Genomic DNA, 14773 nt, shown 5'->3' on the forward strand with positions numbered 1-14773 from the left:
CGTTTTCCTTTTGACCTACTGATGCGGCCGTGTTTTGATTTTGCGATTTGCACATTTGGCAGCGAACGGTCGGACTTTGGACCGAGAGACTCCAACGAAAACGAAACCACAATGACTCTGCACTCAAAAGTCAATCAATTAGGCCTCAGTCTCATCAGCGGCTTTTTATCGAACAAAGCAGCCAGTGATCATAACTGCTCAGCGTCCGACATCCACTCAGGCGTGCACACAGATGTTTATCGCTACCTCCTTTGGTATTTCCATCCTGATAAAGGCTCGCTTGTCTCATTTCGTCCCCCCCACCGCCCCGCCTAAAGGAGTTAAAAGTCTCCCGGTCATGTGATTGCCATGAATAAATGTGCCGTTCATTTAAACTTGCCTGCCTTTAATTACGTCAAAGCGGGGGGAGCGATTACGTCACGCGGTGCGCGGAATTGGTCTTATCAGGACCTTCCAGGCGTGCGTGCGCTCTCAATGCAAAAAAAAAAAAATTGAGACCCTGCGCAAAGAAAAAGTCGCCTCGGCCAAGTCACGCCCGCGCAGTTGCCGTGGAAATTCAACATTTTTGCACGGTAAACCGGCTTGCTGTATGTAGGTCAAAGGTGAGCAGGTTGCGAGCTATGAGCGAGGGGGAGGGGGGGGGGCTTTGTGATTGACGGTATTTTCCGTACCGTCAAATAGAAATTTTCACTGACTGTCGCACGTGCAGTACTTAAACCAGGCTGCGATAAACCAGAGAATATAATATAATATAATATAATATAATATAATATAATATAATATAATATAATATAATATAATATAATATAATACAATATAATATAATATAATATAATATAATATAATATAATATAATATAATATAATATAATATAATATAATACAATACAATATAATACAATATAATATAATATCATATCATATCATATTATTGTAATTATTAATAAATAAATAACATTTAATGATAATTGTAATCTTATAATATATTTACATCATTATATTGTAATATAATATTAAGTACTGTATTATATATATATATATATATATATATATATATATATATATATATATATATATATATATATATATATATATATATATATATATATATATATATATATATATATATATATATATATATTCATATACTTTACTTATACTTATATATGCTGGAAGAGTATTAGGCATTGGCCTATAGTCTGTTTTTTTTTTTTTAAATTAATTTACATGGAGGATAAGGAAAGGCTCTTTGTCTTAACCCCTTGGGACCTACACTGGAGAACGTGAAACATTTGAATATCTAACCGATAAAGACACTGATTTTTGATGATGTCGGCACGTCCAGGAGATGATTGGACAAAATGTAACTAAGCAAAATCAAGTCATGACGTGTTTTTCGATCTTACAAGATGGCTCGCAAAACATGTCTGCAAAAAGGCAACTGTGACAGCTCTTTTTTGATAAGAAATACACATTTATGCTAATGGTGGTTAAACAAATTTACTTTGTGTATAATTTTAAGGGTTACAGGTGAAAACATTCAATGTTATTTTGAGGACAGATTATTTTTAAGAATTTTTTTCAGTCTAATACACCCCCACAGTGGACATTTGCAAAAGCGTTGCACAGTTTGACAATAAGACGACTAGTGATACGCTATCACTTGTGCTTGCAGAGTTGACTCAACAAGTCACCCCTTAAAAACAATTAGATGGCAACTTTTTTTTAACCTTCTTAACGTGGATGGAGGTCTTCAGCATCACGCTGAAGTGTGACACGTTTGCATGCCTAAAACAACAAATTCGCAGAATTTTGATTGCAACCCTAACCCATGTTGAAACGTCTGGGAAATTATCGGACGAAACTACCAATCAAAATCGAATCAACGCTTAGCTGTTGTGTCTTTTTGGATCTTACAGACGGCTCTCAAATCGTGACTTCACAAAGGCAAACGTTAGTGATCAAAAACACCAATGTATGCTAATGCTAGTCAAACGAAGTTAATTTCTGTAAAGTCTAATACGCCACACAGTGGACACCCATGGGAATGCGCTGCAGTTTGAGATGAATTCTAGGACAATTGATACTTATATTTTGTTTGTGGAATATGAATTAGGCAGTTAAATCCATTTGTTTACATCCATTTCAGAGGGCAGCCATTTTTTTCACTTCCTGTCGTCAATAAATGACATCACAGTTGCTGCGATGTGACGGCAAATGGCAAAACGGGTCGATTTTTCCGCTTAGTTCTCAGTATTCATCGGAATTTTGAGCCTGGACTAGTGGGGGCGCATATTACCGTTTGAAAAAAAAAGACATGTTGACTTTTCCTTTAAAATGATTTGCACATCCAAAACGTGACTTGGTCTTCCCACTCCAGTTTGACAGAATGTCTCCGTCACAGGAATGCGCGGTATGGCAGGAAGTAGTGTAACACGGCACGCAGTCAGCTGTTCGAAGGTGACAGACACACCCGTCGACTATGTTGTTTGCAAAACAAAGGCAACCCCCCCCCCCCCCCCCCCCGCCTCCAAAAAAAAAAAAAAAAACCCTCCTAATTTCACCACCTTCAGACATGTAAATAAAATGCGCATCTAGGGACACAAAACGAGTTTGTGGTCATTTAAATCCTCCTGCAAACAGTGTAATGCATTTTGCACACACATAAGTGGAGACAGATGTCCCCGGTACTTAATATTTTATTGTTTTCAGTGTTTGAGTAAAGATGGGTGGAAAACTGGCTAATCTTAAAATCAAGTACTAAAATAATCAATTAGGAAACAACTAATTAATAGGACTAAAGTAATCGATTACATTGGGTACTAAAATACAAAAATAACGTTTGTACCTAATTACCTAACTAAAATAAACAACAACTTTAGATACTAAAGTACATCAAGTTAGTACTTTATTCCCTAAGTACTTAAAGAAATCGCAAACTTTAGGTACTAAAGTACCATAAAGTTAAAACTTAATGACCTAAAATAACTGAAGTAATCAATAACTTTGGGTATTAAAGGGATAGTGTGTAAGATTTAGACCGTTTTTCACTACGGCCAGCAGGAGGTGCTGCAGGTGCTTGTCCTTAGCTAAAACAAACATGGACACCTCTGGAGAAGTGCCACCCGTTATGATTATATTTAAAACATACTGTTAGTCTTTAAGAACACATTCATTTGCAAGTTTTTGAAATTTACAAACATTTAATTTATTCCTTTAAAAAAAAACTTTCTGAATGTTACACACTGTTCCTTTAAAGTACCATAAAGTTAGTACTTACTTACCTAAAGTAACCAAAGTATTTGATAATTTAAAGGTATTAAAGTATCCTAAAGTGAGTGCTTAACTAGGTAAAGTTACCAAAGTAATCAATACCTTTAGGTAAAGTACCTTAAAGTTAGGATTTAATTACATGATCGATTATTTATTCATTCAGTACCGTCCATTTTTTAACATTCCTGTAGCCAAACACTTGAAATCTTTCAAAAGAAATATAGGAGAAGTATCTGGGATTACTGAAGTGCAAATGACTTTGTTTTGTTCCTTCTTTGGGAAACGTGTAAAAAAAACTCTACATTTGCTTCGGTATTTTTGTTCTCTTCATTTGCACTTCAGGGCCACCGTAGGAAGGAACTTGTGTTGAGCGATCTGTCATTTGATGCAAACTGTGTGTGGCCGCTAGAGGGCAGCACAGGAAAGTCACAAAGTATCTCAACCGAGCAATGAAAGTTACTGGCACAAATATAATGCCATAAAAGTTATTCTAAATTCGAGAGAGAAGTGCTATCAAAAACGCCAGTCAAATTTGAATGCTTAAAAAAAAAAAAACACTCGATATGAAACGCGGTTACTACTTTAGGTACCAAACAAGAGAAGTATTTGATAACTCCAGGTACTAACATATGACAGATTCGACTACTTTTATTTATTAAAGTAATCTACAACTTTAGTTCATTACTCAAAGCGATTACTCAAGTACAGTACTCGAGCTCAGCCTATTTTTACACTTTATATTACAAAATCGCCTCGCAGACTAGATTAAACCAGTTTGTGGGTCAGAACCGGCTCGTTGGCCGTTTGTTTGACCCCTGCGTCAATCCTTATATAAACGAGAAACACTTTTGACCAAATGAAACATTTGAAGCTGAAAAATAAACATATTTTGAGCAAAATTAGGATTTGGAATTTGTTTAATGCCGTTTTTTCCTCTCTAAAAATGTTCCCACAAAAACAAGGCCGTTTTGTCGCTACAACGTTCCTCATTGGGCAGTTATGATGAGGAAACCAAGTCTAATTTTTAAAAATTGACTTGCTTTAAGTAAATTGATGACTTTGTAGTTTTGAAATCAAAAGTAAGTGATATGTGTTTGTCGCTTTATTGTTGAAGTTCCTAAAACCAAACAAATCAAATCGTAGTGCAAAATCTCAATTTTGTTATTTACTCTACACGAAAAGTTACAATTTTGGCTTTAGCAATTGATCATGGAAACTGAGATGATTTGCTTTTGAGGGCCAACAAAAATGATGCGGTGCGCCGGATCTGGCTCCAGGGCCTTGAGTTTGACACCTGTGCCCTAGTACTTAAAGTACTCCAAGTACTTTATGTAAAAAGTACTTTGTTACTTTCGTACGTAGTTATCTGATTTCATATATATATATATATATATATATATATATATATATATATATATATATATATATATATATATATATATATATATATTTGTGTGTACGTAGAAGGAAGGAAATGAGTCTCGTCCGCCCGGTTTAAGTACGGAAAGGGTTTTTATTGGGTGACCTCCGCGGGCCTCATCGGAGGGCTCATCCTGCCGATCTCACTTGTCGGCGCAGCAAACGGCTTGGCAGATGCAGGCCAGGCAGCACACGGACGCTAGGAACTCCTGGAAGGTGACTTCTCCGTCTCCATCCAAATCCATCAGAATCTTTTGTCCCTCTTGGTTTTTTTCTGATGCCTGTGCACAACAAAAATACTCGTTTTGTAGTTTTGGATATCAGTCTTAAACTCACTTTTTTGAGGGTCTTGGTTTTGTCTCGGAATGCAAGTCATTTGTATTCAGTCTCGGATATATATATATATATATATATATATATATATATATATATATATATATATATATATATATATATTTGTGTATCAAAGGATAATAATGCATTACTTGAAGTAAATAACTTCCAATCATTTTGCAAGACAAACATTTGATTCATTCACTGCCAATGACGGCTAAAGACGTCAAAGATCCATTTTTACAGGGCTGGCAATGAATGAGTTAATTATTCTATTTGTCTCCACATATGTCAAAGAATAAAAATGCATCGGTTGAAACGAAAACCCAACAATGGTTTCACAGATGAACATTTAGCTCATTCGCTGCCAATGACAGCCATAGACGTCAAATATCCATTTTTACAGGGCTGGCAGGGAATGTTAATTATTCTACTTGTCACTATATGTTATGTATCAAAAAATAAAAATGCATTACCCGAAGGAAATAACTGACAACTATTTCTCAGATGAACATTTAACCCATTCACTGCCAATGACGGCTAAAGACGTCAAAGATCCATTTTTACCGGGCCGGCAGCGAATGAGTTCAAATGGATTGAATCGGCCAAGAAATGTCAAAATACAGCGAAATAAAAGAATATAAAAGACGGTATGTTTTATCGTGCTGTGTAACATTGATGCTAATTTCTACGCCAATGACAATTCCCAGAATATTGTAAACTTGGAGTCAATGGCCGTTCATTTGATTCGATTCACTTTGTATTTGTGACGTGCGCGTTACCTTGAAAATTCTGGGTAGCTCATTCTTCACCAGTTTCTTGACCTCGGTCTTGCTCAGCGTGTCTTTCTTCCCGTCTTCCGCGGCGTACTTTTTGAAGATTTCGCAGATGGCGAAAATGCTCAGCTCCAGCGCCGTCGGGGCTTGGTCGCACGTTTTGGAGGCTTGGTCGCACATTTTGGAAATGGACGCCGACGGGTGCAGATCTTCATTTTATGCATTTGTGGGACAAAGGCTTCCAAGGGCAGGGACGGGTTGAGCAACATATCGGCTTAATCTGATTGAGGTTTTGTTATTAGAAGGCATCATAAACAAGAAATATGACATTGATAATAACAATAGAAGGAATGAAAAATACGCCCGGTGTGCATACAGTATAGAACAAAGACCTCCTTTATGGTGTTTACCAACTGCACGGTTTCAGGAGCGGCCTTTTTATTTCAGGGTGTTGGCCATGTAGAAAAGTGGAAAGGTTACATAGCATTATGGTGCGCCCGAGAATTATTATTTCTTTTTTTTTGGGGGGGGGGGTTAAGCGAGTCGTTTGTTGTACTTTCAAAGACGGCAATTTTGATTGAGGCTTCAAGCTCGACGAAGCGAGGGGCTTACAAAGAGAAACTAGTCGAAATGTCACAGGCATTGTTTCCACTTCCTGCCACTGACCTGCCTGTCACGGCCACAGATAACACACACACTTTCCACTCGGCACCGAGGCCCGGAAATTGCACACGCACGCCCGGCTAACACACTCATCAATATCAACATTTGGAGCATACAGAATATACAGTATACAAACACACACACACACACACAAATTTTTTACATATATACAAACGTATATATATATACGTGTATATATATATATATATATATATATATATATATATATATATATATATATATATATACACGTGTATATATATATATATATATATATATATATATACATATATATATATATATATATATACGTGTATATATATATATATATATATATATATATATATATACGTGTATATATATATATATATATATATATATATATATATATATACGTGTATATATATATATATATATATATATATATATATATATATATATATATATATATATATATACGTGTATATATATATATATATATATATATATATATATATATATATATATATATATATATATATACGTGTACGTGTATATATATATACGTGTATATATATATATATATATATATATATATATATATATATATATATATATATATATATATATATATATATATATATATATATATATATATATATATATATTCCAAATCCTAATTTTGCTCAAACATCTCAAAATATGTTTATTTTTCAGCTTCAAATGTTTCATTTGGTCAAAAGTGTTTCTATACACACACACACACACATTATATATATATATATATATATATATATATATATATATGTGTGTGTGTGTGTGTGTGTGTGTGTGAGTGTATGTGTGTGTGTATCACACACACACACACACACACACACACAATGTTTGTAGATTTTCAACATAAAAGAGTTTTAAGCCATTCTTGTCCAAACATTTGCTATGCTAAGGTTTATTTTGAAGTCAAGCGATTGCCGGCCTTCTAACCACGTTTGGCGGCTTGTTTTAATGTCAAGCGGAGCATTCTGCTGTAGTCCATTGCACTTGCGGCCCAGGAAGCCAAAAAAAAAAAAAAATCTCTTTTTGTGCAGGAATGAGAAGTCTCTTTTTGATCTCAGTAGATCTCTTTGTACAAGATCTCATCCCATTCTCATCCTAAATCTTATAGAAGAAAAAGGAAAACTATAGGTATCCTGTAAAAACAAATAAAACAAATAATCTAGTATTAAATAAGCAACTAACGCAAACATTATACTGTTATTATTACAGCCATATCTGACATATTGTGTGGTTTATGGGGTAATCCCTATAAAACAAACACTCAGAGCCAACAAAACAAATGTTTATTAAATTAAATATTCATAAATTCTATGAACTAGACATTTTTTTTTTTTTTTTGCCATGGTGTCCAAAAGCTATTCAAAATATATTTACAAAGTATATTTACAAAACAAAGACACAAACCAACATAAAGCAAACGGGTTTTTCAGCAAAAAGTGTTCAACTATGGAATAATTATGAAAACAAATTGAAAAAGTGTGAACTAAGTTCGAAACGATGTTAAAAAATACAATGTTTTAAAAACACCGACAAATCTTAAGCCTAAATAACTCGACAATAACTTCTTGCAGTTATTCATACAGATATTTTATTTTCTATGTTTTATGACTGGGTCCCACGCTTTTCCTATTTTAACATTATCATATAAATATTTTCTTTTATTCATAGAAAGCAAGGGGGGAGGAAAAGATACTCCGTATCCCATGTGAAACTTTGACATAATAACGGCAGCGAAGAAGCGCAAAGTCTAAAATTGGCGGCAAATTTGACAAAAAGATACATGCAGTGAAAATAAGGGCAAGCGTGTTGACTTCGGACGCGGCGGTCACGATTCGGCTCCTCGCCCGCTTCGCTTCAGCGCCGTGCGCTCAAAGTAATCGACGGATTCGTATAGCACCACCTGACACTGAAACACGGATCAGAAACGAGGCGGCCCGTTGACCTTTCGCCCCTCCGCGAGAGCCGACTCACCCATTGGGACGAGCCCTCGGACGAGCCGCCGCTGCTGCGCTTGTCGGCGTCGGCGTCGTCCGAATCCAGGCGCGGGCTCTCGTAGATCACGCGGCTCACTCCTTGCCTCAAAAAATTGCAAATTTGCAATCAGGAAAGTCGCACTCTATAGTATTGTTTATATGTTTTTAAAAATCACAACACACAATTACACAAAATGCAAAAAAAAACATGAAATAAGCTCTGTTTGTGGTGGCGCAACTTGGCCACTGGGGGCAGTATAATCTGTTGAATGAACATCGGAAGGCTAAGGTAATATTTGTGGTTTTTGTTTTGATGTATGCCGTGCGACTAACGCTGCTCATGGGTGATCATTCCATGTCAACATTAAAATTACATGCTTTTCAGAATGTCAGGTGCATTTTTATATAGTCGACTCATTCAATACCAAAGGCGTATTTATACGTCTTTTGGGAGTTTAAACATTCGATCCTAGTACTTATTTACGTGTTTGTTTTTTGTTTTTTTAAATCTAGAGATTCAATCCCAGGTTTTTTTTTTTACGTTTTGTCAGGTGCATTTTTATATAGTCGACTCATTCAATACCAAAGGCGTATTTATACGTCTTTTGTGAGTCTAAACATTCAATCCTAGTACTTATTTACGTGTTTGTTTGTTTTTTTTTAAATCTAGAGATTCGATCCCAGGTTTTGTTTTTAACGTTTTGTCAGGTGCATTTTTATATAGTCGACTCATTCAATACCAAAGGCGTATTTATACGTCTTTTGGGAGTTTAAACATTCGATCCTAGTACTTATTTACGTGTTTGTTTTTTGTTTTTTTAAATCTAGAGATTCAATCCCAGGTTTTTTTTTTAACGTTTTGTCAGGTGCATTTTTATATAGTCGACTCATTCAATACCAAAGGCGTATTTATACGTCTTTTGGGAGTTTAAACATTCGATCCTAGTACTTATTTACGTGTTTGTTTGTTTTTTCAAATCTAGAGATTCGATCCCAGGTTTTTTTTTTAACGTTTTGTCAGGTGCATTTTTATATAGTCGACTCATTCAATACCAAAGGCGTATTTATACGTCTTTTGGGAGTTTAAACATTCGATCCTAGTACTTATTTACGTGTTTGTTTTTTGTTTTTTTAAATCTAGAGATTCGATCCCAGGTTTTTTTTTTAACGTTTTGTCAGGTGCATTTTTATATAGTCGACTCATTCAATACCAAAGGCGTATTTATACGTCTTTTGGGAGTTTAAACATTCGATCCTAGTACTTATTTACGTGTTTGTTTGTTTTTTTTAAATCTAGAGATTCAATCCCAGGTTTTTTTTTAACGTTTTGTTTCCAAATGCAACCTGTAGTATAAAGAAGGATCTGAAAAAGAATACTTTAAAGCTTCATTCAATGCCAAAGTTCTAATTATGTACTTTTAAAAAGTCCAGAAATCCAATCTCATTTTATTTCCATTTTTTTATTGTTTTTTTTTCTCTCCAAATTTTCTGGTCAAGAAGGATCGAAAATAGGTTTGAAAATAGCTGATACTGAATTAAATAATAATTTGACATATTCAATAATTTGACATATTCAATGTCAAAAAATGTGCTGAAGACTTTTTGAGCATGCATTATAGAGCCTTTATAAGTTTTACGATTTCAGCAAATGTGAGGGAAAGCAGAATTTTTTTATTTGGCCAGATTCACAAAAAATAGGGTTTTATATTTATATATATATATATATATATATTTTTTTTTTTTGTACTGACCTTTCGTTCGTTTTAGTTTGTAGATGCAGGCCATCGCCAAGACGAGCAACAAAACGACGATAGCCAAAGAAATACCGAGTGGGACCCAGAGAGGACTTCTGGGTTCATCTGCAACGTCTATCATGAGGACAAGTGGGGACAAGACATTTTATGGACAAACTCGGACAAAAGTGGCCTTCGAAGTATTGCTTGCCTACCTTCTTCCGGAGTGGCAGTTGATATTTGGCGCATTACCGTAACGCCGGTACCGTTCCCTTGGGTCTGCAGTAGTTTGGGTATGTCCACAGAGAGCTTGCATACGTATTTGCCCGAGTCCTCTTTTGTGATGTTGACCCACTCCAAGAAATCACACTGCTCAGCATCCTTGTGCGGATCCAGCTGGAAAGATGGACCCGATTTGTAGAAGGTTGCGTTTTTCAGCCACTGGACTTGTACCCTCTCAAAGTTTCCGACTTTCCAACAGCAGCTGATGCGAACTAGCCGACCCTCAAAGACTTCAAGGTCAGAACTTTGCCACACACGCAATGTGGACGCATCACCTGCAGGCGGATGTGAACGAAAGTCAGGTAAGGAGATTCAAACTTTTTTTTTTTGACGTTTTTTTGTTTTTTCAAGGTTCCTTCCACTTACTCCGTGATGAGAGCGCGCAGTGGGAGGCGAGAAGCAGGCAGCTCAGCAGACGCTTCATGTTTCCGTAATGAAAACAAGACTCAGACCTCCACATCCTCTCCAAAACCCTCCCACAACTCACGCACACGTTGAGAAAGACGATGGTGAAATAGGTGAACCTTATGCACAACATTTCTCGACAAATGTCATCTCTGAGAAATCGTCACATTCAAATCTATATTGCACTCCAGTAATCGGAAAGACTATCATTTCGTAACAAAAAAAAACATCTTTTTAGCAGTTATATTTCTATACGTATTTATATTTTATTTATTGTAATCCCCCAAATATAAGCCGCATTTTTTTACTTCCAATAATTATGGTAACGGGATAAGCTGGAGTCAGATGGATGTTAGCAAGTGCCTGTCGCAGCTAACAGCAGCTCGTGTTAGCTGAGGTTGTTAAGACATTACATTAAAAAAAAGAAGCGAGCTGACCGAGCCACCGTCCGAGTCCATCCTTGCTCACACGCTGGAATATTTCCAAAACAGAGGATCGTGTAAAAGTTATAATATGAATTGAAATATAATATAAAAAAGTGAAATGAATTCGATCTGCGTCACGAGGAAAAGGAAAAAAACAACTGCTTGGAGCGCATTCGTTACACTGGTGCTGCGTTTGCTAATCGCTCACAATGTGGGAAATCTGAAACACACTTAGTTATGCAACAAATATATCATGAACAGATATGTACACAAGAAAATATCAGAAACCAGAACTTGACCCTAAAATTAAGGGTGCATCCTATACATAGGTGCGTCATATTATTGGGGACTTACGTTAGATCAAATAAATAATTGAATATTATTTATTTGAATATTATCTGACTCTAAAGACACTTAAAAACTCTCTACAAAGTATTAAAGTACAACAAGTATTATTTTAATATCAAGTGAAAGTTGTTTTAGTGAGGCAATTTAACAGATGAACCTCAGCAAAACAATACTATTTTATTTGTATTGTCTGTGACGTGATATTTATAACTTGAATTTTGTTTTATGTTATCGTTTCTGAAAAAAATGAGACGAGATAAGTGTGTCTGACTCACAATGGTGGTGAAGGCTCCCTACTGGACATGCTTGCTTATTGCAGTATAGTGTAGGAAACACACTACACATTGCGGAGTGTGATTAGTTTATTTTGTCTTAAACCTGTTTTACTAATTTGGACAACTGAGGGATTGAGGTGAAGACTATGAAGTTTAGCTTTTTGCTTTTAAAGGCCAAGCTACAGAGAGTACTCTTATATAGTGGTTTAAACATAAGATGATTATTTTTTTGGAAGATGATGACGGGAGTGAAAAAAATGCCTCGAAAAAATTGCCACTCTATGATGACAGGAGAGGGCGTGGCACAGACGACTGACGGGCCAGCAAAAAAAATAAAATAAATGCCCACCTATGAAAACAGTCACAGACACAGCAAGCGTTGTTAAAATGCCATTTAAATAAAAATAAAATGTAAGAGTGGACAAAAAACGAGTTGGTGAGGGGAAACATTCAGACAGACAGGCAGCAAGTGCTCAATGAGTGAGGAGGGCCAGGAAAGACCCCCCCCCCCTTAACAAAAAATAAAAATATCACCTCTCGCTCCAGCACCTGCAGTCAGTAGTAAAATTCACATCAATTAAAAACAAATGCACAGGGAACATTTACAACAAGTACCATCTATCGCTTAACCCCTAAATTCCATATGAAATCATTTTTTGGGCCGTAAGTAAAAACACCTTGTGGGGACGGGAGAGATTTGTTACAGATATAACAAAACAAACATTGATAAATTAAAGTACCGTTATATTTGTGCAACACAATTTGGTTTCAAACAAAAAAATGGTAGTGTGTTTATTAAAATGGCCTTCTAAAAAAGATGAGTGCAAAGCGCAAAGTGGGGAAAATTGCCGAGGCTCTGCCACCACTTGCTGGCCGACTGCTGCCATTACAGTTACACGCGACGTTGAACGATTGTGGTTTTTGTAGCTTCCGGTGAAACGCAACCGCAAATCATGAAAAGTGAAAGAAGATCGAGCAAATCTTAATCACTGGTAACCACGAAAACCCAAGGAATACTATGGTAAGTTGTAAAATGGTTTTTTTTTTTTTTTGCTATCCATGATTTTGATCTGTCAAAAAGTAAAAAGAAAACAATAGCGCTCTATAAACAAGAACAAAAAAAAAAAAAAAAAAAAAAAGGAATATCATCAGTACAGAATCTAATTAGCATCCCCGATTATAATCACGCCCAGCCCCATTTGAATCCGTTTGCCCAAGAAAGTTCAGGTGAAGGACAGGTCAACCTCCGACAGGACGGCCGTTGAGGATGAAGACGTGGAGCCGGCCAGAGAGGACGTGATATTGTCCGTGCTCCGGTTCCACACGCTGTGATTGGGCGTGGACGGTTCGTTTGGTGATGAGCAATTGGAAGGCGGGCCCGAGCCCGTTTTGGAGCCCGGGCTGCTCTTGTTGGACGCCGGCGACCACAGGGCGCTAATGCGCATTCCTTTGTTTTGCAGCTCCAGCTGTAAGTGCTGGCAGATCTCCTCAGGGAGGCGCAGGAACTCGACCTCCAGGTTGCCCCTTAGCTCTGCCTTAAGCTAAACATTTACATAAATAATAAAGTGTTTATTTACATATCTTGATATCCATCTTATGTAGCTAGCTAGCTAGTTACACAGCAATCTATTGAGCTTTATTTATCTAGTTATGTCGCTAGCTAGTTATGCAGCAATCGATTGAGCTTTATCTATCTATTATTTAGCTAGCTAGCTAGCTACTTTGCTGTTATGCAGCTATAGCCTATACGTAAATACCTTTGTAATTTTGTCAATCTATCTCTCTAGCCATCTATCTAGTTAAATAGCTAGCTAGCTACGGAGCTATCTATTTAGCTTTATGTAGCTAGCTAGCTAGCAAGTTACATTGCTCTCTATGTAGCTTTCTGTCAATCTATCTAGTTGCGTAGCTAGGTAACTAGTTATGCAGCAATCTATTGCACTTTAGCTATCTAGCTAAGTAGCTAGCTAGTTATTCAGCTATAGATGTAGCTACCTATGTTGTTTTGTCTCTCTCTCTATCCGTCCATATCTATGAAATATATCTATTTGCCTTTATCTATCTAATCATGTAGCTAGCTAGTTACACAGCTTTCTATGTAGCTACCTATATAGTTTTGTTGATATAGCTATCCCTGTCAATCTATCATCCATCTAGTTATGTAGCTTGATAGCGACACAGTCATCTATTTTATTTTGGATATCAAGTGTAGCCAGCGAGCTAGTTAAGCAGCTATCTATTTAGCTTTATGTAGCTGAGTATGTAGCTAGCTACACAGCTATCTATTTAGCTTTACATATCTTGTTAAGTAGCTAGCTAGTTACTTTGCTATCTAAGTAGCAATTATGTAGTTTTGCCGAACTCTCACTCCCATCTATATCTCTCCATCTGGTTACGTAGCTAGCTAGCTACGCAGCTATCAGTTTCCAGTTATCTATTGATGCAGTTCACTAGCTAGTTACTTTGCTATCTATCATCCATCCATCCGAGACGATGGCTCACCGCCGGCAGCTCCTCGTCGATGTGCTGCAGCACCTCTCGTTGCCTCACCTTCAACTTCTCCAGCCTCTTGCTCTGAGCGTTCTCCAGCTGTAGACAAATAACGGATAAATACATCTAAAACGGCCGCAAAAGACAATGACTTTAAACGCCGATCAATCAATGGTTTACATTTTAATTTCCATTGCATTTTTTGGTTAAAAAACACAACACTATTTCAAATTGACAGCGCGTACAACAAAATGCATAAGGATTAATGTTCATTATTATTATTATCGAGCAGCCGGGTGCAAAAACGTCCAAAATGCAAAAATCTTTGTGATGGGTCTCACTC

At 36.5% G+C, this 14773-nt stretch overlaps 3 protein-coding genes across 6 annotated transcripts in view; all 3 read right to left on the bottom strand.

Moving 5' to 3' along the window:
- Positions 1-4765: 4765 nt before the first annotated feature.
- On the bottom strand, positions 4766-6012 carry LOC148428620 (protein S100-G-like). Its single transcript, XM_088413173.1, has 2 exons — positions 5807-6012; positions 4766-4972 (listed from the first exon to the last, which is right to left on the bottom strand). The coding sequence occupies exons 1-2, from the start codon at positions 5978-5980 to the stop codon at positions 4835-4837; spliced, it is 312 nt and encodes a 103-aa protein (XP_088269299.1). The 5' UTR covers positions 5981-6012; the 3' UTR covers positions 4766-4834.
- A 1345-nt stretch (positions 6013-7357) lies between these two features.
- Positions 7358-12153, bottom strand: LOC148428621 (uncharacterized). 3 transcript variants are annotated; one of them, XM_088413162.1, is made up of 5 exons: positions 10854-12153; positions 10421-10762; positions 10224-10340; positions 8471-8571; positions 7358-7632 (listed from the first exon to the last, which is right to left on the bottom strand). In XM_088413162.1, the coding sequence occupies exons 1-5, from the start codon at positions 11023-11025 to the stop codon at positions 7579-7581; spliced, it is 786 nt and encodes a 261-aa protein (XP_088269288.1). In that variant the 5' UTR covers positions 11026-12153; the 3' UTR covers positions 7358-7578. The 3 variants fall into 3 exon arrangements, with proteins under 3 accessions (XP_088269288.1, XP_088269279.1, XP_088269270.1); XM_088413153.1 differs by lacking the exon at positions 7358-7632 and adding an exon at positions 7766-8405; XM_088413144.1 differs by lacking the exon at positions 7358-7632 and having other exon boundaries at positions 7766-8571.
- Positions 12154-12317: 164 nt separating this feature from the next.
- The window catches only part of plcb3 (phospholipase C, beta 3 (phosphatidylinositol-specific)), a 43453-nt gene continuing 40997 nt past the window's right edge, over positions 12318-14773 (bottom strand). The window contains exons 33-34 of one of the 2 annotated variants that reach the window (XM_088413131.1): positions 14443-14529; positions 12318-13481 (exon numbers count right to left, since the gene is read on the bottom strand). In XM_088413131.1, the coding sequence (XP_088269257.1) occupies positions 13164-13481; positions 14443-14529 (405 nt within the window). In that variant the 3' untranslated portion in view covers positions 12318-13163. The remainder of the gene's footprint in view (positions 13482-14442; positions 14530-14773) is intronic. The other variant, XR_015865374.1, reaches the window with a different exon arrangement.

Source organism: Hippichthys cyanospilos, chromosome 1 (assembly GCF_059441005.1).
Source record: "Hippichthys cyanospilos isolate Australia breed blue-spotted pipefish chromosome 1, RoL_Hcya_1.0, whole genome shotgun sequence".
In the NCBI taxonomy this organism is placed as follows: domain Eukaryota; kingdom Metazoa; phylum Chordata; class Actinopteri; order Syngnathiformes; family Syngnathidae; genus Hippichthys; species Hippichthys cyanospilos.

Excerpts from the sequence above, each read along its gene's own strand:
- LOC148428620 (XM_088413173.1), bottom strand. The coding sequence starts at position 5,980 with ATGTGCGACCAAGCCTCCAAAACGTGCGACCAAGCCCCGACGGCGCTG. Across the intron at positions 4,973-5,806 it reads AGCTACCCAGAATTTTCAAG|GCATCAGAAAAAAACCAAGA; the intron begins GTAACGCGCACG and ends TGTTGTGCACAG.
- LOC148428621 (XM_088413144.1), bottom strand. The coding sequence starts at position 11,025 with ATGTTGTGCATAAGGTTCACCTATTTCACCATCGTCTTTCTCAACGTG. Across the intron at positions 10,341-10,420 it reads AACTGCCACTCCGGAAGAAG|ACGTTGCAGATGAACCCAGA; the intron begins GTAGGCAAGCAA and ends TCCTCATGATAG. Across the intron at positions 8,572-10,223 it reads CAAACTAAAACGAACGAAAG|GAGTGAGCCGCGTGATCTAC; the intron begins GTCAGTACAAAA and ends TTTTGAGGCAAG.